At 33.3% G+C, this 23,107-nt stretch overlaps 2 protein-coding genes across 6 annotated transcripts in view; one reads left to right on the plus strand and one right to left on the minus strand.

The window, feature by feature from the left end:
* Nucleotides 1-142: 142 nt before the first annotated feature.
* Nucleotides 143-5,489, plus strand: LOC140747439 (multiple C2 and transmembrane domain-containing protein). Of its 3 annotated transcripts, none has more exons than XR_012102872.1 (13): nucleotides 143-553; nucleotides 682-818; nucleotides 1,168-1,314; nucleotides 1,551-1,719; nucleotides 2,018-2,199; nucleotides 2,488-2,701; nucleotides 3,006-3,151; nucleotides 3,365-3,510; nucleotides 3,842-3,912; nucleotides 4,006-4,109; nucleotides 4,637-4,741; nucleotides 5,066-5,163; nucleotides 5,266-5,307. XR_012102872.1 is itself a non-coding variant. In XM_073079894.1 (13 exons), the coding sequence occupies exons 1-13, from the start codon at nucleotides 338-340 to the stop codon at nucleotides 5,344-5,346; spliced, it is 1,821 nt and encodes a 606-aa protein (XP_072935995.1). In that variant the 5' UTR covers nucleotides 143-337; the 3' UTR covers nucleotides 5,347-5,489. The 3 variants fall into 3 exon arrangements, 2 of the variants coding, with proteins under 2 accessions (XP_072935995.1, XP_072935994.1); XM_073079894.1 differs by having other exon boundaries at nucleotides 4,632-4,741; nucleotides 5,266-5,489; XM_073079893.1 differs by having other exon boundaries at nucleotides 4,632-4,741; nucleotides 5,066-5,489.
* A 2,409-nt stretch (nucleotides 5,490-7,898) lies between these two features.
* Nucleotides 7,899-23,107, minus strand: part of LOC140747441 (multiple C2 and transmembrane domain-containing protein) — an 86,465-nt gene continuing 71,256 nt past the window's right edge. For all 3 annotated transcript variants that reach the window (XM_073079896.1, XM_073079895.1, XM_073079897.1), the window contains exons 6-14: nucleotides 18,875-19,071; nucleotides 17,144-17,363; nucleotides 16,392-16,537; nucleotides 15,352-15,491; nucleotides 10,390-10,460; nucleotides 9,565-9,668; nucleotides 9,072-9,181; nucleotides 8,445-8,542; nucleotides 7,899-7,976 (exon numbers count right to left, since the gene is read on the minus strand). In XM_073079896.1, coding sequence (XP_072935997.1) covers nucleotides 7,908-7,976; nucleotides 8,445-8,542; nucleotides 9,072-9,181; nucleotides 9,565-9,668; nucleotides 10,390-10,460; nucleotides 15,352-15,491; nucleotides 16,392-16,537; nucleotides 17,144-17,363; nucleotides 18,875-19,071 — 1,155 coding nt within the window. In that variant the 3' untranslated portion in view covers nucleotides 7,899-7,907. The remainder of the gene's footprint in view (nucleotides 7,977-8,444; nucleotides 8,543-9,071; nucleotides 9,182-9,564; nucleotides 9,669-10,389; nucleotides 10,461-15,351; nucleotides 15,492-16,391; nucleotides 16,538-17,143; nucleotides 17,364-18,874; nucleotides 19,072-23,107) is intronic.

Here is a 23,107-nt window from a genome sequence, read left to right on the forward strand (position 1 = left end):
GAAGGCAAGAAATACGTAAGTATGAATTATTTTTCAGGTACAGCAACTCATTTGCAGTCGACCAGAGAGTACTTATTCGTTATAAAGTGTTGGTTAGGTTGGGACTTGGGAGGCAGTGGTTACTTAGTATCAATTCCTATACGCTTATTACTGATTTACTACTATTTTAACATAAAAATGATTTGTACGTTTGTTAAGGAAACGTCCTCAATTATTATAAGTAGTTTAGCTTCATAAAAATCGTTATCGTCGATGAAAGTTAAGTATTATCTCCCGGTGAGTTCAGTCCCAGTTGAAAACCTTTGGCATTTGATACTTTTATGAGAATCCGATAATTATGCTGACATGCATTTTATGTTCTTCTAAAAAAAATTCTGTACTATTAAAATTCAAACTTTATTTTTTTGAATACAGATGGCGTTCAACGTCATTATTCAACTTTGTTAAGCCGAGGAAGAAAAGCAATTCTTCGATTTTGTCATCTCGGCAGTCGGTCAGCTCACAGGATGAAGTTTTCAGCGATAATTCAAGCGTATCTACTCTTAGTCTTGTGGTAATTTTCTTTTAGTGTGTAATTTTCCTAAACTGTATCTTACTATCCATTTTAAATGTCCTCACGTATTTGTTTGTTTTTGTAAATTAGTTTTGTATATATAAAAGTCTGTTTTCTTAATTTTGTAGCCAAGGCCAATTGAAAGACAATTGTCTAGTAGCAAAGAAAATCAGAATTTAACAGTGACTATTGTACTTGTGAAAGCTAAATGCCTGCCTCCAATACCCAATGATGCAGAAACCCATAGCCTCTACTGCAAATTTAGGTAAGTACTTACTATTGTATCGCACATATAAGTTTTATGATTAAAATTTTAATATTTGACAACAACTACTCATAAAATGTAATCCAGATGAATATGATTAATGATCAATTAAAGTGAAGTAATTAACTATCGTAAAACTTCGTTTAATTATCAATACTGTTTTAAATTACAAGGTTACGCATTTAATTAGTTTATCTACCAATCAAACTAAAGTATCTACTTTATAGGGCGAATTATTCAGCTTCTATTAGTCAGTAGAAATACAGATTTGTACTCAGCTGTGAATACCGACGAGAGAGTGGCATAAATTGAAGAATGTACGTACCAAATGGTATGCTTTAAATTTCAGACTAGGTTCAGAGATTCATAAAACAAAGTCTGTACCAAATACAGCGGAACCAGAGTGGCGAGAACGTTTTAAATTACATATTTATAAGGATGACTTGTTAAAAATCTCTGTCTGTGATAAAGGAAAGCAAAAAAATCATATGGGCAGGTAATGATTTTGATATTGCAGACAGTTTTAGAATTTTGTAATAATAAGTGCAACAAAATGAATATGATATTATAATTATTGTCGTTAGCTGAATTAAGTGATTTGCTTCGTCGTGAAGATTTAGCTAATTAGTAGCTTTAGCTAACAACAGCTTTAGGTAAATTAGTTTATAATTTAAATACATTCAAACTTTTAAGTAAAACAATATCCAAGTTAACATTGTGTTCCTACTTAAGTTGTGTTTTAGATCTATCAACCTTTGAAAAGGAGCGCACTCATGAACTCTGGCAACAGTTGGATGATGGATACGGATTGATCCATTTATCTGTGACAATATGCATGTCTCGTTCTAATAACTCTCCTCAGATACCATTATATGCTTTGGATGACTTTCAACAGAGACATGTAAGACCTTTGAATACATATCACTAAAATCGTAAAAGCAGCTTTACCTGAAAACAGTGGTTTTTTGTGTTATTACCTACTGCTTTTTGTGATATTACTGTGGATAGTCTCACTGCTTCGTTAGACTACGCTTGGTTAAAGCCAGAGTTATAATTATGTGAAGTGTTGATTTTATTTTCATCAAGGTTAATAATATGTTTTGTTGATGTTTCCTATACGTATAATTTTACATAAATATATAAAATTAAAGAAAATCTAATTAAAGAATTTTAGTATGTCACCGATGTTACTCTTTCAGACTGTATACAACTTGAGGGCTAATTGGAAGTTAGTGGGTTTACTCCATGTGAAGATAATAAGTGCAAGGGGTTTAATTGGTAAACCAAATGCTTATTGCACGCTGGAACTGGACAATGAAAGGGTGCAGACACCAAAAGAAGCAAGTGGCTCGGAACCTACATGGAATAAATGTTATGTGTTGTGAGTATTTGAAAAAAAATATGATTATGTTATTTGGTGGATATTAGTATTCACCAGACTTAGAATTTTTTCGCTACGCTAGTATTTACCAAATAACAAAATCATTTTTTTTACTTAGGTCGGAATATGGAAATGTATCAATATGTGCCTTATATTTAATTTTCATCACCACTAAGTCTGAAAATTATTGCCATAATTTTCGAATTTAATTTAACTTATTCACTTTTTAAAATATTAAGGTAGGTAAGGTATAATGTAAGTGCCTAATTATAGATTTTAATATTTTAGCAATGTATATGACGTCACATCTACTATTGATCTTAAAGTATACGACAGTTCCCTAACTACGCTTTTAAATGAATCATTGGGCAAAGTATCTATACCACTTTTGAGAATTACCAATGGACAACAACGGTGGTATGCGTTAAAGGATAAGAATAGAAAGATAGCGAAGGGAAATTTTCCAAGAGTATGTTTGCAGATGACGTTAATTTGGAATCCGGTAAGATCTTTCAAAATTTTGTGATGAAATTTTAATAAAGTTAATGAGTTTGGCAACGAGAGATCTCCCGCCGTGCTATAAATTGGTGAAAGGATTAGAGGTGATAAAGTCCGGGGAGCGGCTGTGCTCCAACAGTCTCAGTTCGGAGCTTGTACGTGATGTTGAGAAAACTTCTATAGCGTGATTCAGAATACCCATGGCGCCCTCTTTTGACGAGTAGTGGAAAGACACCACAATGGGTATACAAACTTATACATTATTGTTTATGTACGAGTACAGTTATTTTTACTTTTTTTTTAAACAGATAAAAGCGTCGATGAAACTTTTCCGACCAAGGCGGCTAAAACATATAAGAAAACCTCCAAAATTTGATATCGCACTAGTGTATAGTAATTTGGAATTTATTGAAGTCGTCTTCAACTTTTTGTACGAGGCTAATGAAGGATATAAGTGAGTAAATATTTAAATATTTTAAATGAAATAAATATTTAAGTGACTGAACATTTTCCATTTTTTTCATAACTTGCAAAAATACTGGATCACAAAGTACGATAAATGCAATAAGCTACTGTTTCTATGCCATACAGATAATATTCCGATGATTTAAAATACAATTAAACATACGTATTTAATACATTACTATCTACATTTTTTCTTATACAGGCGATTATTTGAATGGGATGATCCGGAATCCTCCTTCATCGCTTTGGTCGGTTGGCTAGTCTTCTGCTCATACTTATGTCTATGGACAGTCCCATTGTTGCTACTATTACCTTTCTTTTATAATTGGTTCTATTCTCGACATCAGGGTGAGTTTTTCGTAGTATTTTACACATTTTTATTCAATATTTGCTCTGTTACTCATATGTATCAAATCAAGAAGAAGATATAAAAAAAATGTATAATATTTAGAAACATAGTGTATACTGTTTACTAAACATAGTGTATACTGTGTAGTGTAAACTCGTTGATGACAACACTTAATTGCATAAGATGCAAGGGAATTAGATAAGTACACTGTCAGTAATTTGTTTTTCAAAACAGAAATCCTGCATGTTATTATTATCGAAATCATAGAGGTTGTCATTTAGTTATCTACGAATAACAAGGTAAAATTAATTACAAATCGTCTGTTTTCAGATAATAGATATCATATCATGCGTCCTTACTCAAATCCCTCAGACGGGGCCACCAAAATTAGTAATAGTAAGGTAATCTTACACTAGGTATTAATGAATTGCTCAATACTTTTGATTAATGCAATTCTATTCGATTTGCTTTATATAATTCTGTATGTTTTGTAGGAAGATAAAGGTTTAACCGGAAAGATTCAGGATATACAAAAGATGACGCTTACTATAACTAATGGTGTAGAATATATTGCGTCCCTAGCTGAACGATTATATAAGTAAGTAAATGCGTTTAAAATGAAACCATAATATTAATGTTATTATTATAAATCTCCGTTTGTAGGTATATTTAATAATGGATGTGGTATTTATTAAAACTTAAAAGTATTGGATTCTTTTTTGTTATTTTAATATTATGCTACAAATATATTTTTTAATAATTCTCTTCGATCACTATTAGTGATCGAAGATAATTCTACAGGTCAAAATATTCATTATATTTTAATTTTATTAATAGGGAATTCAATGCCATCTATCGATGAGTAGCATATTAAAATAAGTTTAAAATCATAACATAATTACGTTATCGTTTGCTGTAACCATGGTGATTTATTAATGCTTATATTTTAAGATTGTTATTAAGGCGAAGACCTGAATATGATTTTATGAAGAAATTAAAGAAAAATGTATCAATGAAAGTATCAAACTATAGAAAATATTTTAAAAGATATTATGGCCAAATAAAAATTGCTTTCTGAATATTAACTAAAAACATATGGTTAATATTTTTATTGTTTCAGTTTAGCCTCTTTCAAGGTCCCGTTTTTGAGTTACCTGGCAATGATGATACTCGTTATATCGTCCCTTGTGTTGTATTTTATTCCATTTAATTATTTGCTGATGAGCCTTGGTAAGACATTTTAATGTATTTATTTACTAGTTTCGTTTTTTTTAATTTTTCAGATTTCTATAAAAAAGTTCTCAGAGGAATGTGAACCAATTCGCCAAAATCCCTTTAACTCTAAGAAAATACAAGAGTAGATAGTAATGGGTTGACCACAATTCTTCCATTAGTCATTTAATAGGGGGTATTGCTAAAGTCACTGTGCTTAGGTCTGCGTGCTACCAACACATCAATCAATAGCTTCACTGGAAAATGCTGCTGCCCATCTTCTAAATATTTCGTATTAATAACTAATTCCATTCATATTTCGTAATTACATTTATTTTTCAGGTATTTACAAGTTCACAAGGAAATATTTAAACCCAGATAGAGTTTTGAACAATGATTTATTAGATTTCATTTCGAGAATACCGGACAACGAAATATTGGTAACGATTCATTTTATCATTTGTACTTTACAATGGAATTGTGATTACAATATTGATAAACTTAAGAATACTTACAACATAAGGCATTATAAATATTTACAGAAAGATTGGAAGGAATTGAGCGTGCCCGAGCCAGTGGAAAGGCAGTCTTCAGGCAAATTGGCAAGATCTATAAGTACTTAATTGTCTACGCTAATATATTATAGTAATTAGTACTCAAAATACAGAATAAATCAGAAACGGCTTCGTGGTTTAAAAGTTATACGTACAGATTTACTTTACGAAGTTACGAATATTATAAATACGAACTGATAATAATATCCAGTTTAATTGGCTACTTGACACTTTTTGGGAAACTGTTTTAATGAATTCATATACGTATTATATATGCCTTTCATTGATCATTTTTTCGAAAAAGGGCTATTTATTAATAAAAAACATATTTTTATTACGGTAAACGGAACGTTACGCCAAAACAGGCGGTCAAGTGTCATTTCGTAGCGTGACGTCAACACATTGAAAATATAGAAATAAACTTCGACGTTACACATACTTCAGGTTTCGATGTGATCGACAGGTTTCGATGTAGTGACGTCACATGACATTTGAGGCAGCACTGTCGCCGTTTTGGGATTTAAAATCCACAGATAAAAAATCGAAAATTTCTTTTTAAAAATTAAAATACTTAGAACATATTAAAAAATAAACGAAATACTGCATAATTTATGTTTACTTATAAGCTATCATATCCAACATATTTCATATTTTATTGTTATAACTGTCAAGTACCCAATTTGAACGTAAATAAATATGATCTTTGGTTGAGGCATGAAGTGTGTGTGTGTATTAAGTAGATTTAGTCTGTATTTTGAGCATCAAAAATGGTCATAAATAGGGATGACAATGGAACGAATATTACTTCTTTCTGACATTCACAGATGAGAATGCAAAAATAAATATTCACCGCTGACATTCGCTGTAGCGAATGCGAATATCGTTTATTTTGAACGTTTTTTTAACTCAAAATAAAAAAGAAACAACAAAATGCAAATTAAAAGTAAAAAAAAAACAAAATATGGGAATTCTTAAACTTAATTTAATACATGTAATGGCAAGATTATAGGCAAGAGTAATTTTGAATCTTTCTTTAGGACGATGCTAAATAATTAATTATCGTGACAAGTTAGTTAACACGAGATGTACGAATGACTACGTCTCAAGAAAATTATTTGAACATTCAAACGTGGCGAAGTACGGCAAATTACATCATTTGCCGTAGGTAGGTACTACGCGACGCATGCCAGGGACAGCCTTTGTAGACTTCAACTAGTGGTTACTAGAGGTAATGACTAACGTTGGGCAAGGGAACTAAAGTTTATGTCCCAGCAATATGTTTATGTGAAAACAGCAGCAAAAACTGCTCTCTATTTTTTATAAAAATGGCAATAAGTGGCCAACTAATTGTTACTCTGAAATGGAAGAGGGAATATCGTTCTTTAATCAGAACCAAAAATTATACTTGAAGATTAATGTCATCTAAAAATTCCAAAAAAATATCCAAAAAACAATAAGACCAAAATAAATTACAAAACACATAAAAACATTTTCTAAACGTTCAAAGATTAAACGAATATTCTTACGTAGAGAACATTGTAATATTCGTTACATTATCAATTGTGTTAAGTATAATAATTCTGTAAATGTAACTTATTTGTTAGAAATATATTTGTATAAATAAATATCATATCTTTATTTCCTAAAATCACAATTTGTATAGTTAAGTTCTAAGTACGATCAGATAATATATAACGCCGTTTATATGATATGGCACTATGTTGGCAATTGTGTCACATATAGGAAAGCTCCTAGACTATGTTTATTTGTGATATCTTTATTTTGAAATACAGTACACATTTTCATTATATTAGTTATATTTGTATATTAAATTAAGAATTTATTAACAGTGTACTATTTAATGAAAGTCAATGATTTGAGTTCTCTTGAAGTTAAAACATTTTATTTTTTATTCTTGTTTCGGTAACTTCATCCTTAAACAAAATAATAGTTTCTAAACTTCCATAAAGAATCTATAACAGTTTAACCCAATACCATAGATTAGTAAAGATTACTCACTTCTAACAACAAAATGTACCCAGTTTTGAGAATTGAAATAGTTGCGTAAAAAAGTTTTGCCACGTCTCCGTGCTAAAATGTCCCTAAAATATTTTAAATAATTAATTATTTATTATGTTAATTACGCAGTGTTAGTTATTTATTCGTACATTTTCTCTAAAAATGTTTTTATTTGTCAAGAATTTAAAAAAAGAACTTACTAATAAGCCGTTTGTGGCTTCATTCAATTTCAAGGCGGCGAAGTATCTTTACTAATCTACTCCCAATACTATATTTTTATTACAAGTCAACTTATACGGTTTCAAGTTCAACTGTTCTAACTAAATCCACTTAAATATCACATATAGGTATAATTCATTTCTCTTTACTATCTTCGAAATTCCTAACTTTTTAATATTTACCATCTTTTCTACTTGTTATATTAGTGTACAAATAACATATTGCTTTTACCCAGTCATTCATGTTAATAGTATTAAACTTTTGCGTCATTGTACGAGTAAACTAAACCCACATGTTCCTTTACAAGGCAACGATGTGATCATGACTTTATAAGAAATATTTCTATTCTTTTCCCTTCTTTATGTACTTCTTCTGGTTCTCTTTGTTTCCTTTCACCGCCCTTTTATGGTCTCCGTTCTATACACGTTAGGTTCCGGAACTTTGAGCTCTCGCCATTGTTTCTGAAATTTTGAAAATAATACAATTGACTAATTTTAATTCTAGATGTGGATATTAAAAAGCGTTGAGAAAGAGAGTGAGGTATATGTTTATGAAAAGGTAGCAGCATAGACAACCGCCCAGACACTTGTGACTGACTCCTTAGAAACCAAAATACCTACTGGAGTTCAATCATGAACCCGTTGTCCCTTAGGACTAAATTGGAATGCCTCTCTTTGCGTCCATACCCTTTATCCTGGGTCGCCCATGGACAATTGTAACTGACTTTTAATAACCATACCGGCTTGACACTCAAAGGGTTTCAGGTTTGATACCCGGCCAGATATCTGAATCATGAATTTAGATGTCTGTTCTGGATTTGGGTGTATGTGTATTCGTCTATATGTGTATACATGGCTACAGGGAATCCCAGTGTGGAAATGTGAGTGTAGAAAGGGATTATGAAATTAAAATAGGTTTGGTTTACTCACCAACATCTCATTATCTGGCACTCTAGATAGGAAGTCCAACAGATCGTTGTTAGGAACTCTACTAGGGTTCAAGAATTTGCGCGAGAATTTATAAATGCCTGTAAACAAAAAAATGTTTTTTTTATTATTTAATCAGTAGGTTTGTTTGAATATAAAAATAAAACAAACAAAACATTTTTTTATAATATAGGAGTAGCAGACGAGCATGCAGTCCACCTAAGTAAGTAAGTAAGTAGGTAAGTGGCTACTGCCGTCCATGGACATCTGTAATCAACCCCAGATAGGATTAGATATTCCTACCTGAGGTTGGCCACAGATGCGCCGCTACCCTTGAGGACTAAGCTGGAACGCCTCGGAAAATACTGTCTCCCTTACCACATCCTTCAAACCGGAACACAGCAGCGCCTAACACTGCTGTCATAAGGCAGAAATAGGTGTGGCGGTGGTGCCGCCGGAGTCGAACCGCAAAGGGTTCTACTCGTATATGTAGAAGCTCAAACTACAAATATTTTCTATCTAAGATTTTGTATAATGTAGGTACCTTGTGTCAATAATTAATTATTATGTATGTAAAATAATGATATTTCATCTAATACTTATTTAATAGTGTTGTAAAGTATAGCTTACCGAATGCCATGAAGATGTAGTTTACAGGGATTACGTAAAAAGCTATTGAGGCTCCGATTAATACTAATATCACTAAATAACTTAGGTACGGCACACTGAAGTTCAGTAAACTGAAACAGAAACACAGAATTAATAATTAATAACCTTAAATAATTATCAGACATGCAAAGAAATATTTAGGAATTAAGATATGTAAGGAATGTTGTTATAAATAGTGTACTTAAGTCTTTTCGATTTTTACAAAGTTTGTAACAAGGGATAGGACAACTTACACCAGCCATAGATAGATGATCGGAAGAAATCTTATACATTGTGTACGGTATTTCTAGATGTAACGGCTAGGCAGATTTTAAGATATTAGGTGTCGTTGGATTTGTCTAAATTATGGGAAGAGACATAAAGTACCTATATTTTGAAACCATAGATATATTATCCTACTGACGTAGGGTTGAAACAGTCGGGTTTCTTGTTTTTATAATTTTTTTAAACTTACTTGTTTATCCTCTCAAGGAATGATACAATATAGTCTATGGCATTCTTTATAGTGAACGTGAGATCCTGTAGTCCGTACAACCGTGTTTTTATTGTCTTGTCATCCTGAAACATGTTAATGTGTAAAATTGTTATAGAGAGATCTAGTGCTATATTAATGCTCATTGTTGTTTAAGATATACCTACCTAAGTATGTTTGATAGATTAGGCATTAGTCTACTACATACAGTGACTGAGATCGCATTGCCTAGATGTTTATTTAATGTGGGAATAGTAGACGATAATGCAGTCCGTCTGAAGGTAAGTGGCTACTGCCGCCCATGAACATTTATAATCAACCCCGGATAAGGTTAGTTTCCAACCTGGGGTCACCGCTACCCCTGAGGACTAAGCTGGAATGCCTCGGAAAATTATGCATTCCTTACCACACCCACTTACACATAAACCACACAAACATAGCAGCGGTTGACACTACTGTTATGAGACAGAAATAAGTGTGGCGGTGGTGCCGCCGGAGTCGAACCACTCAAGCATAGAAAATCATATCGTTAAAAAATGATATACAATTCTTAGCTTATGTTTTCTCACATAAATAAAATCCTTTTGTTGTTAAGTTTACCAACTACTTGTTATTGTCAATAGAAAATGCATCGAATAAAGTGACGACTGCGCATTATTCAAATGACGTTCTGTTTATTTTTATAATATTCCAAGACCATAAAACGACCATAAAGCTAAGTGTTAAGCAATTAGTCGTAAACACTAAAGTACTACGTACTTAGTTTAATAATTGTTTGTTAAAGTCATTTTATACTCAAGTACTCACTTTATGCGACTCGACATCTTCGTCTGTCGTGTCGTCATCGTATTGATAAATAGGGGCGGGTGCGTTGTTATCTGAAAATAGAGAAAAACATATTTATGCAATTTTCGTCCATTATTGTCCCTCTGCTGGGAGTCACATACGGGCCTCAGAGGGAGTATACACGATAACTGTCAAATATACATAATTTTATTATTCCCGCGCAAAATATACTTCAACCGTCAAGAGCGTTCTTTTTTCTTTTTTATGCTAACTCATACAATCGTACTATACCAGCTAGTGACTATATAAATGGGCACTTATTATTTTGACTATATAAATAACATATCATGATTTTCATAATTTAACACAAAATAAATAATTAAAATAATACTATAATTTGAATATATTTCTAACACAATTAATTTGCACAGGATATTCACTATCAATAAGCATGGAATGCGTTATCGAATTTCGGCATTTCATGTAGCAGATACTACATAGATTACCTACTATAGATCATAGATTAGTAAAGATTACTCACTCCTAACAAGAAAATGTACCCAGTTTTGAGAATTGAAATTGTTGCGTAAAAAAGTTTTGCCACGTCTCGTGCTAAAATATCCCTAAAATATTTGAAATAATTATTTATTTATTACGTAAATTACGCAGTATTTTATTCGTAAATTTTCTCTAAAAATGTTATTATTTGTCAAGAATTTAAAAAAAGAACTTACTAAAATAAGCCGTTTGTGGCTTCATTCAATTTCAAGGCGGCGAAGTATCTTTACTAATCTATGACTATAGATATATAACTTCACGATAAGTACAGTCAACCTTTTTTTATCCTTTTAAAAGTTGTATAGGTAGGTCCGGAATGTATAGGCGAAGCTTGATGGGAAGTCGTTTATTCACGTCCAATACCTATTACCATTTTCTGAAGTGCCATCTTTAAACAAGTTTACACACACAAAACACTTAAATTACCATTTTCTGAAGTACAAAAGCATTATCCTGGTTGATAATGATTTGATTAATTTAAAATGCGTAGCGAAGATGATTTGCAGATATTTATATAACTTGTTTGAGCTGCTGGTTATATCCTTACTAATATTATAAATCCGAAAGTAACTCTGTCTGTCTGTCTGGTTGTCTTTTCTTCACGCCTAAACCACTGAACCGATTTTAATGAAATTTTGTACAAACATAGTCTAAAACCCGAGAAAGGACATAGGATAGTTTTTATCCCGGAAATCCCGGAATTTTAATCGATATTAGTAAGGATTGAATCGTAAACTATGAATTTGATCAAGTGATCTTTAGCAAAGTTATTGTCCTTGGGCCCACGAAGGTTTCAGAGTTAGTACGACCAATTTTAGCCAGATGGTGCCACTGTCACTCCAATGTAGGTACGAATTTTCAGTTTTATGTATGTTAGTATGTCATATTATTTTCTTTTAAACGCGGGCGAAGCCGCGAGCTAAAACTAGTTTAAAATATAACTTAAATAAAGGTAGAGATTATTCAATCTAAAATTATTTTTTGGGTTAACATCGTCAGATTAGAATCATAATTTAATTGTTGGCGTAAAATTTGAATCGTAATGTATTATAATTATATTTACTCTTTATTGACCATGTTAAAACAGTGTGGTACAAAGGCGGACTTAATGCTAAATAGCAATATATTCAAGATACAAGGTAGATCGGAGCATAGATTAGTAAAGATTACTCACTTCTAACAAGAAAATGTACGCAGTTTTGGGAATTGAAATAGTTGCGTAAAAAAGTTTTACCACGTCTCTGTGCTAAAATGTCCCTAAAATATTTGAAATAATTATTTATTTATTATGTAAATTACGCAGTATTCGTTATTTATTCGTAAATTTTCTCTAAAAATGTTTTTATTTGTCAAGAATTCAAAAAAAGAACTTACTAATAAGCAGTTTGTGGCTTCATTCAATTTCAAGGCAGCGAAGTATCTTTACTAATCTATGGATCGGAGTAAGGACACTTTCAATTTAGGCGATTTGTGTCGGACGGGTGACACACTGCTAATCACGCATATCAACCAACACTTGGTCGGTAACAGAACGATTTGCGTTGTCCAATTTGAAATCATAAATTTCAAGTCCTTAGAAGAATAAACTTAGAGTTTGCCCTTCTAATTGTGCTCAGTGCCCACAGTGACACATTAGTAATTTTGTAAAATCTAATCACCTTTGTACACTGGGGGCCTCGATTCAACTTTCCGCCCCGGGCCTTTGACCTTAGCCCGCCACTGTATCTATAAAATGTATTTAAGTTGACGTGGGCGTAATCGATGTCGATTAACCCATTCTATCTTTACAATTACAACGAATTACAAGGCAGTGATAGCCTAGTGGTTAAGAAACTCGGCCTATCAATCGAGGGGTCCGAGGTTCAAATCCCAGGCACGCACCTCGGATTTTTCAAAGTTATGTGCATATTAGAAATTAATTATCACTTGCTAAAAACGGTGAAGGGAAACATCGTGAGCAAACCTGCATACCTGAGAGATTTTTAAAAAACATCTCAAAGGTATATCATATTATGAGAGGAGACCCGTGCCCAGCAGTGGGACAATAATGGGTTGTTGATGATGACAATGGTTGGATTTGTTGGCACGAGTACAACATGAATATTTCCTATCTACGTAAACATGGATCTTGGGTGTCTATAGCTTTCATATAAGGTTAGGTACTAACAAGAGTCAGTGCAGTTACCTTGGGGCTTGCAGAGATCAGAGATAAATTCTACTAAAGGTCAATATGCAAGGAATATTATGTTTACTAGTAAAAAGGTGTCTTTATTATGTTATTATCTGTTTGTCTTTCAGTAAGCAACTAATGTTTTGTAATCTCCCTGCATTGATTTCAAATTGTTGTTCATTATTCAGTTTTATGTGTCAAAACGCTCTATTAAATTAACAAAAATTCTCAGATGTATCGAAATTTATGAGTTCCAACTTAAGACGGTAAGAATTTAATGTTATCTGGGGTTGGTTACAGACGTCCGTAGGCAATAGCCACTTGCTATACTGTGGATATGCCCGTTTAGTATTATAAAAAAATGGTATGAAACCCAAAGTAGGAGGTTCGTAGAAATTCCTTTCAAAGCCATACGTAGGTTGTATTGTGGTCACTACAATACATCTTACGAACCTGTTTTGTAGTAACCACAAATCTAACTACAAAACACTTAACGATCGAGGTACTTAATTAATAGGAATTGGATTTTCCGTACACGTAATTACATTTTAGTTTCGTTAATGTAACAATGGAACTTTTTGTAGCTACCTTGAACACTCATAATATTATTTATCGTATTCATATCGTAGAATTATTGCTTAAGCACATAAGTAGGTAGGTAGGTATTACCGCGGGAATGTAAGTTTTTTAAGCAGTAGCACTACCATGAGTTTACAAAAGTATTACTCGCTAGCGACTGCGTAAAATAAATGTATGAAAAATTGTACAGCGCCTCTGGTGGTTACTCGTAGAACTAAAATCCGTAGTGACGTAACTCGATACGTAAAAAACCTATCGAAATCAAATCGCTAGCGAATGTCATTATGATCTATTGCCATATAAATTCGGTCCCATGAATCATTAATTTGACAGCCGTTGTCAAGAAATACCGTAACGATAGTAGTTATGTTATTCACTAGCAAAATGACAATAGTTTTCTATTTACAATTTCTATAGTGGCGTTTCTATGCCAACTCATGGTAGTGCTACAGATTACGAACTCGTTTACAAAAAATGCAAGCGTCTAATTTTTATTTCCCTTCGAGATAATTTTCTCTTCAAATAATTTAATTGACTATCATTTTGGAAATATACATAGATATTTTGTCACTATAAATGTTTAGTAATGACTACATATGTATGATACCTACACTATCTGTATGTATATAGGCATGTTACTTATTCGTTTACTAGTTATCGTTAAATAAACTAAAATCTCTTTCCTACATTCGTTCATCAATATAGAATAAGTAGTACTAAGAAAACGACAGACAGACAATATTTTCATTTATATCTAATTATATTAATTAGAACGGTCGTTCACTCTATTTAATTTATTCATAGAAGTGAGATAAATAACTCGTTACATACAATTAAAACAAAAAAAAAACTATTATGTTCATTACAATTATATAAATTACATAAAACTTAAATGTTTATGTACATTATACCTTTTGTGTTGGATATGTATGGCCTACCAGTATGGTGTGGGTACTACGTAGAGAATTACCTAAAAAGCCATAGACTTAGAATTTTTTCGCTACGCTAAAGACCTATTTCATTATTTTTTGTAATAATTTGAACACAAAAGCTACTTTGCCAACGTAATACTGGATGTTAATCGATAAAAAATATGAAGGTAACAACACTATTACGCACACATACACATATCAGTTTTGGTAACGCGTTTAATCTGACATTGCGTATCTTCGACATGCTATATCTATGTAAAAAGCACATAGTCAATTGTTTTACATATTTCCTCACGAGTTTCAACGCATTAAGTTAATTCAATAGCTAGGAATCCCGCTATTGAAGGTTTATGTATGAGAGACTAAATGAGTATTAGATTTATTTATAAAAACAATTCCGCCTTATCATTGACGTAAACACGTTTAGCCATTAGCTGATGTTAAAGAATGTTCTTATACCGTAATAAAATAAATTCGTAATCTGTAGTATTATTCCGATATTAAGATTGCATCAATATTTGCCATTAATTAAAAATCACTCTTAAATCATTTCACTTAATTCCTGTACCTAATATTTCTTGTACCTAATATTTATTATGATAAATATTAGGTAGGTACCTTTTCACAGTTGTAAGCCAAGGACAGAGATAAATAAATGTATTGACTTACATCTGGGAAAAGCTTAGACACAATTCTTTCTTCTATTACAAGTGTATATTAAATATTGATGATAATTAAACTTACTTCGTTGTACGATCCAATTGTGTGCGAACGGTAAAACCAGAAGTAGAGGTGTCATCCACATCCTGAAGAAGTACCAGAAGATGAGCCACGCTCCCAGCGCTATTGCTGACTTCTCTTGATTTTCCCATTCGAAAAGACGCCTGAGAAAATAATAAAATTGAATATTAATACAGTGATACGTTGATTACGTATGGAAGATAAAACTTGGAAAAAGAAGTTGTTGGGTCTTGATTTAAAAAAGGGAGTTTAAAATCAAAGTCTGTCTGAAATGTAAGTTTGGGTAAAACAGGGCGGATTTTCAACGAGTTTTAGGTCTTACAAAATATATATTCTGTGTCATAATATTGAAATATGGCAAATAGTTCATGGATAAAGATTTTTGCTGATTGAAGAAGTATTTCATGTATTTCGAAGTCTAAATAATAGTGTAAAACGTATTCTATAATCTTAAGTATAGAGGAAATAAATATAGTATGATGACCGCACAGGGTAGTTCACTTGAACAAGATTGGTTTATCTAATGTAAACATTTGCAGTTTTAATTAGTACAATTCCGCTCAACGTCTACCTAGCAAACAAACTGAAGCTTCCTACCTACAAGTATGTTTATCTATAAGAACATAACAGTATTCTTATTCAATTGTAAGTGGCCCGAAACTCTCGGTAAATGAAATTCAAGTTTTGTTTTTGATTGTTTACACAATTATAGATGAGGCTCCACATGGTTCCACATGAGGATCCACAAAAGGGGCTGATAAATTTAAGAGTGTCCCTAAAACTTAGAAAGGATTCAAGTGCAATGCATGGACAATGTGTGTAACAATTGTATTGTGAAACCTACACATATAAATAAATTCGTTATGGAAATAGGCTTAACGTTTTAACGGCTAAACAATGAATGTCAAAGATCTGTGCCATGTTTTGCATTAAGTTTAACGACTTCACTGATCACATTGACAAAATGCATGTATTCATCTTTAAATGCAGAAGATACGTGTCACTTGAAACAATACAACAATGTTATTCAAAATACGACTTACTTTAAATGGTCATTTCCGACTTGAATGTAGTTGAAAATGGATTTTATGAACTTTAAGTTACTATAAATTAACGGAATGTCGAATTTCGTTGGCTTTTGTACGTATTTCGTTTCCTTTGGTGTTAATAATCGTAGAGATGCCTTGACCTGAAAGAGTAATAGACAAATTATTGTAAAAAATATATTTGTGTCTTCTCACAATATTGCTTGCGATGTGTCGCTGTCTATATAAGGCAAACTTGTTAGCCATGTATTAAAGCATAAATTCACTCTAGCTAGTGCTTCGGAGAATTCACGCATAGGTAATATATGACTGACTTCAAATGACTAACGTTAAAATACGCACCGAAGAAAAAAACAATGTGAGCCGTCACGGGACGCCTGGCAGATGTAAAACATCGACATTATTTTGTAAAAGTAATATGCAGAAAAGAACATATTGTGATAGGAACTAAATATGTCATAATGATAAAATAAAATATTACGATTTTTGCGCATGGCGACGCGTCGCCACACCGTACACACTACTGCATATAGACTGTATATATATACCATCGTATAGCGTGGCCACGTCATGCGTCGCCACGCCAGAAATCGGTTTTACGTGCGGCTATAGATGTTTCACATCAAAAAAAAATGTGGTATTCATTTTTGTCTGCGATGTTTGCGTCATAGATCAAGCAAAGGCTAAAGATAGTCCTGTAAAAATTACCAATGGTATAATGGAAATAATAATTAGTAAAACAAACTCACCGGATTCCATACTAGAGACATTTCTAACAAAATTCTCGGACAATTGCCTTTCGCGCTGGATTTCTGCGACTTATCTTTAAGGGCGTACCATTTTTTCTCATTATTGTTTATCCTTAACAGAGGTATTGATATTTTTCCGAGGGTTTCTCCTTTCATTGACTGAATTATTGATTCATCGTAAACTGTTAAGTCTAAAGTTGATGTTATATCGTTCACGGCGCTGTTGACAAAAAATATTATAAATATGCACATAAACTAGTTATTTTAAAGCTAACGTTTGCAAGCAAAAAATATCCGCCTACCCACTCTTTTGCTCACAAAATTAAATACGACAATTATTGTTAAACCTCATTTCTCAGTAAGTGATTGTAAATCTTTTTGAGAAATAAAGAATCTTAAACCATATAAACTAGTTATTCATATTGATACATCGTATGAATTCACCGTTATTTTCGTCTAAATGGGAAGTTCTCAGACCGTCAACTACGAAGACGCAAAATTACTTTGATTGGTGAATTGAAAGTGATAACCACCTTTGTGGTTTGTCTCCGGAAAGACCACGTCACACCTATAATATAATATAATGTATCTGCCGTATAACAGCAGAGTTAAACACTGCTGTATTCTGGTTAGATGGGTGTGGCAAGGGAGATATCCGAGTCATTCCAACTTAATCCTTAGGGTAGCAACGGGTCTGGGCAGCAACCGACCTGAGGTTGTCCGTCCAGACCAGACCATCGACCAGAAGTCTTATATTACGTGGGCTTGCTACGGTGGCCACTTTCTATTAACTGCATGTTTATTTGCTTCTTCTATATGACAAATTTTAGATTCCTGGTACAATCGAACGAATAGAATCGGTGTCAAAATTGTAAGGAAGCGATTTTCCTCCTCCGTGGGCAGTAATTTATACGTTTATCTAAATTCGCTTAACGCACGTCACCCATGCCATATTCATTCCACTATAAAGATCTTTGTGAATAATTATACACTAAACAAGTTTATTTTTTATCTTTCGGCATCCAGTACCTGTTCTTTAAACTTTAATATATGTACGCATCTATATATAAAGCGAACTTCAAACAAACAAGTTTTTTAATATACTTGTACAATTTGATGTCTTATAAATTTACATATAACATTTTTTATTTAAATTATAATAGCAACCTAGCGTGACGTACATCTCATGGTCAGCGTTCACTGCTTTCTAAGGACATCTCCGAGTACAATTAAGACCATATAGGATAGAGTCTTGCGTGTAGCGAGCATGTGTTGATACAAACAGCATTAGTTGGAATGGCTCTTGAACGTTACTGTTAATATTGTATAGTTTTTACATTAGATGGAAGTAGCAAATTAACATGCGTTAAGGGCAAGTGATCACTGCCTGAAGCCGGTAATGATACGTTGCGATTCTTAAGGACTAAAATGTAATCTAATTTCTACGTCCGCTGTCATATGTGGTCCACATCTTATGCAGCCCAAGATCTTTTTCACGCTAAAAATCTTGACAAATATCATAAATGCGAAAGTGAGTGTGTTTATTTGTTGGTTTGCTAACCTTTCATGCTTTAACTACATAACCGACCGTTGTCAGAGGTGCAGAAAAGGACATAGGATACATAGATCCATACATAGGATCCCGAAACAAAGTACCATTCCCGAATGATAAAAAATAACCTCAGAAGGCGAGCGAAGCCGCGCGTAAAAACTAGGACAAAACATACTTACAAAACGAAGTTTTTATTCCAGTTCGGTTCGCAAGTGCCGTGTACGACGTGTGTTTGGACCCTCGAGTTGTCCAGCTCCAGGATGCAGTAGGCGTCTACATTCCCGCTCAGGTTGAGAGCGGTCAGGCCCCTGGCGCCGTGCACCGTCACCGACAGCTGGCCCACTTCGCTCCAGGTGTCATCGAGACGATACCATAACTGTTGATAAAGATAATCTCATAGTAAAATGCACTGATGTATATAACACATAATTTATTTGCATTATTGGTCGTTTTCTCAGTTAATCAAATCTTTATTACTAACGCCAAAAACATAAAATTATGAATATAAAGTTATCGGGATTCACGTAAGCAGAATTCAAGTGACTGCGATTCTTTTAATTGTTGAAGTAGTGGGCATGGATCTTTACCAATGGATGAGTATACTCCTTCTCACTGCCCCAATACAGATAGGTGGAAACGGATAACTCATGTTTTCTAACCTGCACTCTTACACGAAGCCTAAAGATAACTTAATGATAACAGCTGAAGCGTAATGATAACATAGAAGGCAAGGCGTAAGGTAACCACAAAAGAGTGTACTAATTTTGTTCTAAAAATTCCACTCGATGGTAAGTGGCTACTGCCGCCCATGGACATCTGTAATCAACCCCAGATAGGATTAGATATTCCTACCTGTGGTCGGCCACAGATGCGCCGCTACCCCTGAGTACTCAGCTGGAACGCCTCGGAAAAGTATGTCTCCCTTATCACACCCTTCAAACAAGAATACAGCAGCGCTTAGCACTGATGTTAGTGGCAGAAATAATCATTCACAAATGGTTATCCATCCAACTCTCGATTGACCATAACGTTTTTTATTTGTATGTATATCGGTAGCGATCTACACAATTCACTGTGTTTTTATGCATAAATTCAAAAAACGTCACTAAAATATCGACGACAACTTGCGTAGGTCATCATACCGGTTTCCAGGTAGGGGATTCCGGATTTGATCAAAGCCCAGATATCTGAATGGTATTTCTAAGCGTGTTTAGCTCTGTTTGTGTGTTGATGATACATGATCTCCTAGTTGCTATAGGCTTATGAGTGGAAGTATAAGGTTTAATTATTTAATCACACCTTTATTTTTATTAAATTATTCTAGAATATAAATTCGTTTATTTTTTCATTTATTCGCTGCATGAATAAATATATCTCTTATATTTTATATCTAATAAATATAATTATATGCACTAATCATGACCTACTGAGCACACTTGATTGATCGAATCGCCTAATTACCCTAATCATCTATATATATAAAAGAAAGTCGTGTTAGTTACTCCACTTATAACTCAAGAACGGCTGAACCGATTTAGCTGAAAATTGGTAGGGAGGTAGTTTAGAGCCAGGAGAAGGACATAGGATACTTTTTATCCCGTTCGACCGCGTTTCCGTGAAGTCATTTTATAACTCAAGAACGGTTGAACCGATTTAGCTGAAAATTGGTAAAGAGGTAGATTAGAACCAGGAAACGGACATAGGATACTTTTTATCCCGTTCGACCGCGTTTCCGTGAAGTCATTTAATAACTCAAGAACGGTTGAACCGATTTAGCTGAAAATTGGTAAAGAGGTAGATTAGAACCAGGAAACGGACATAGGATACTTTTTATCCCGTTCGACCGCGTTTCCGTGAAGTCATTAAATAACTCAAGAACGGCTGAACCGATTTCACTGAAAATTAATCGAGAGGTAGCTTAGAAGCAGGAAAAGGACATAGGATACTTTTTATCCCGTTCGACCGCGTTTTCGTGAAGCATTTTATAACTCAACAACGGCTGAACCAATTTGACTGAAAATTGGTGGAGAGGTAGCTTAGAACCAGGAGACGGACATAGGATACTTTTTATCCTGTTCGACCGCGTTTCCGTGAATAAATAAGAGTTGAAAGTTTGTATTAAAGTCCCCCAGTTTTGATGCAAATCTATATGAAAATTGGTATTTGGGATTTCGATAGAAAGTAATTAAATATCTATTTTACGATATTTGCAAAATCAACCCTTAAGATGGTTAAGTAGGGGTTGGAATTTCATTTTAAAATTCGTTAATTTGGAAGCAAAGACTGTAAAAATTTGCATTTGGCTTTAGAAGACACTTCGTTTAGAAGTCGGCAGATTTTGAAGCAAAGTCTATGAAAAATGGAATTTAGCTTTTTGATTCAAAATAATAGAACACATTTTTCACCGTTTTTGGAAAATCAACCCTTAGGGTCGTTTAATCGGGTATGGAACTTTAATTTAATATCCGTTAATTTGGAGCACTAAGAAAATTATCATAAGACATAATGAAGCATCTGAGTCACTGTTTGTTTTTTTAGATCAACCCTTAAGACTGTTATAAACTTCCTTTCTATTTACACACCTGTTTCAGCATTTTTAGCTATTCAACAACCCGATTAGAGTACTTTAAGTAAATCAACTTTCTTTAAAAAAAACCGTTATTGAAGGTTTAGGTACTTCTTTTCGCGTGTTTGTAAAAAAAAATAACAAAGAATACAACCGACTTCTATGTCACTACAAAGTAAAAAATAATTCGAACGAAATATATTGAGCGCCGACTTCAGAAATATGTACTAAACCAACATTTATTTGAATTATTTTTTACTATGTAGTGACATAGAAGTCGGTTGTATAATTTGTTAATTTTTTTTTACCCTTTTTAGTGATGACATAATAACATTTATATTAATACAATATAAAATTGTATAAACGTGATCATGAATTAAGGTATGGTCTGAATTTACATTGATTGGAACCGCCCGCTCGCAGGGCGCTGCCGCGCCCTGCCCGCTTAGTTTTATATTGTCTTATGTGTTCCAACCTAACCTAACTAAATAGTCAATGATGAACTGGCTTTGCAATTTCATTAGAACCTCCTACACCAAATATCTTCAAACACGACTCTATTATTCCCATCGGTTGAGGAGTTACATATTTTGTCTCCGAGCCACATTATCAGACCCTTAAATAGTCAATGATGAATTGACTTTGCAATTTCGTTAGAACTTACACTAAATATCTTCAAACACAACTCAAATATCCCCATCGGTTGAGGAGTTACATATTTTGTCTCCGAGCCACATTATCAGACCCTTAAATAGTCAATGATGAACTGACTTTGTAATTTCATTAGAACCTACAATAAAAAATAACACAATAAAAAAAGAATTATTAAAATCGGTTCACTAACGGCGGAGTAATTCGTGTACATACATAAAAAAAAGATACCGGCCGAATTGATAACCACCTCCTTTTTGAAGTCGGTAAAAAAATAACAGAGTGCAGAGAGGGAGAGTGGATTTTATTTAATTGTACTAGATGACCCGGTGAACTTCGTACCACCTAATTATGAGTGACTATCTGTACCTCGTGGTTTCACTCGTGTATTTTATGTATTATGTCCATAAACTACTGGTAAATATTAGGACAGATATTAGCCACAGGAGAACAGGAAAATAAAAAATACAATTAAATAAAATCCACTCTCCCTCTCTGCACTCTGTTATTTTTTTACCGACTTCAAAAAGGAGGTGGTTATCAATTCGGCCGGTATCTTTTTTTTATGTATGTACACGAATTACTCCGCCGTTAGTGAACCGATTTTAATAATTCTTTTTTTATTGTGTTATTTTTTATTGTAGGTTCTAATGAAATTACAAAGTCAGTTCATCATTGACTATTTAAGGGTCTGATAATGTGGCTCGGAGACAAAATATGTAACTCCTCAACCGATGGGGATATTTGAGTTGTGTTTGAAGATATTTAGTGTAAGTTCTAACGAAATTGCAAAGTCAATTCATCATTGACTATTTAAGGGTCTGATAATGTGGCTCGGAGACAAAATATGTAACTCCTCAACCGATGGGAATAATAGAGTCGTGTTTGAAGATATTTGGTGTAGGAGGTTCTAATGAAATTGCAAAGCCAGTTCATCATTGACTATTTAGTTAGGTTAGGTTGGAACACATAAGACAATATAAAACTAAGCGGGCAGGGCGCGGCAGCGCCCTGCGAGCGGGCGGTTCCAATCAATGTAAATTCAGACCATACCTTAATTCATGATCACGTTTATACAATTTTATATTGTATTAATATAAATGTTATTATGTCATCACTAAAAAGGGTAAAAAAAAATTAACAAATTATACAACCGACTTCTATGTCACTACATAGTAAAAAATAATTCAAATAA

This window comes from Epargyreus clarus, unplaced genomic scaffold (assembly GCF_041222505.1).
Source record: "Epargyreus clarus isolate Ecla_fem2 unplaced genomic scaffold, WU_Ecla_fem_2.2 ptg000014l, whole genome shotgun sequence".
In the NCBI taxonomy this organism is placed as follows: domain Eukaryota; kingdom Metazoa; phylum Arthropoda; class Insecta; order Lepidoptera; family Hesperiidae; genus Epargyreus; species Epargyreus clarus.

Excerpts from the sequence above, each read along its gene's own strand:
- LOC140747439 (XM_073079893.1), top strand. The coding sequence starts at position 338 with ATGCTGACATGCATTTTATGTTCTTCTAAAAAAAATTCTGTACTATTA. Across the intron at positions 554-681 it reads TATCTACTCTTAGTCTTGTG|CCAAGGCCAATTGAAAGACA; the intron begins GTAATTTTCTTT and ends TTAATTTTGTAG. Across the intron at positions 2,702-3,005 it reads TGACGTTAATTTGGAATCCG|ATAAAAGCGTCGATGAAACT; the intron begins GTAAGATCTTTC and ends TTTTTTAAACAG.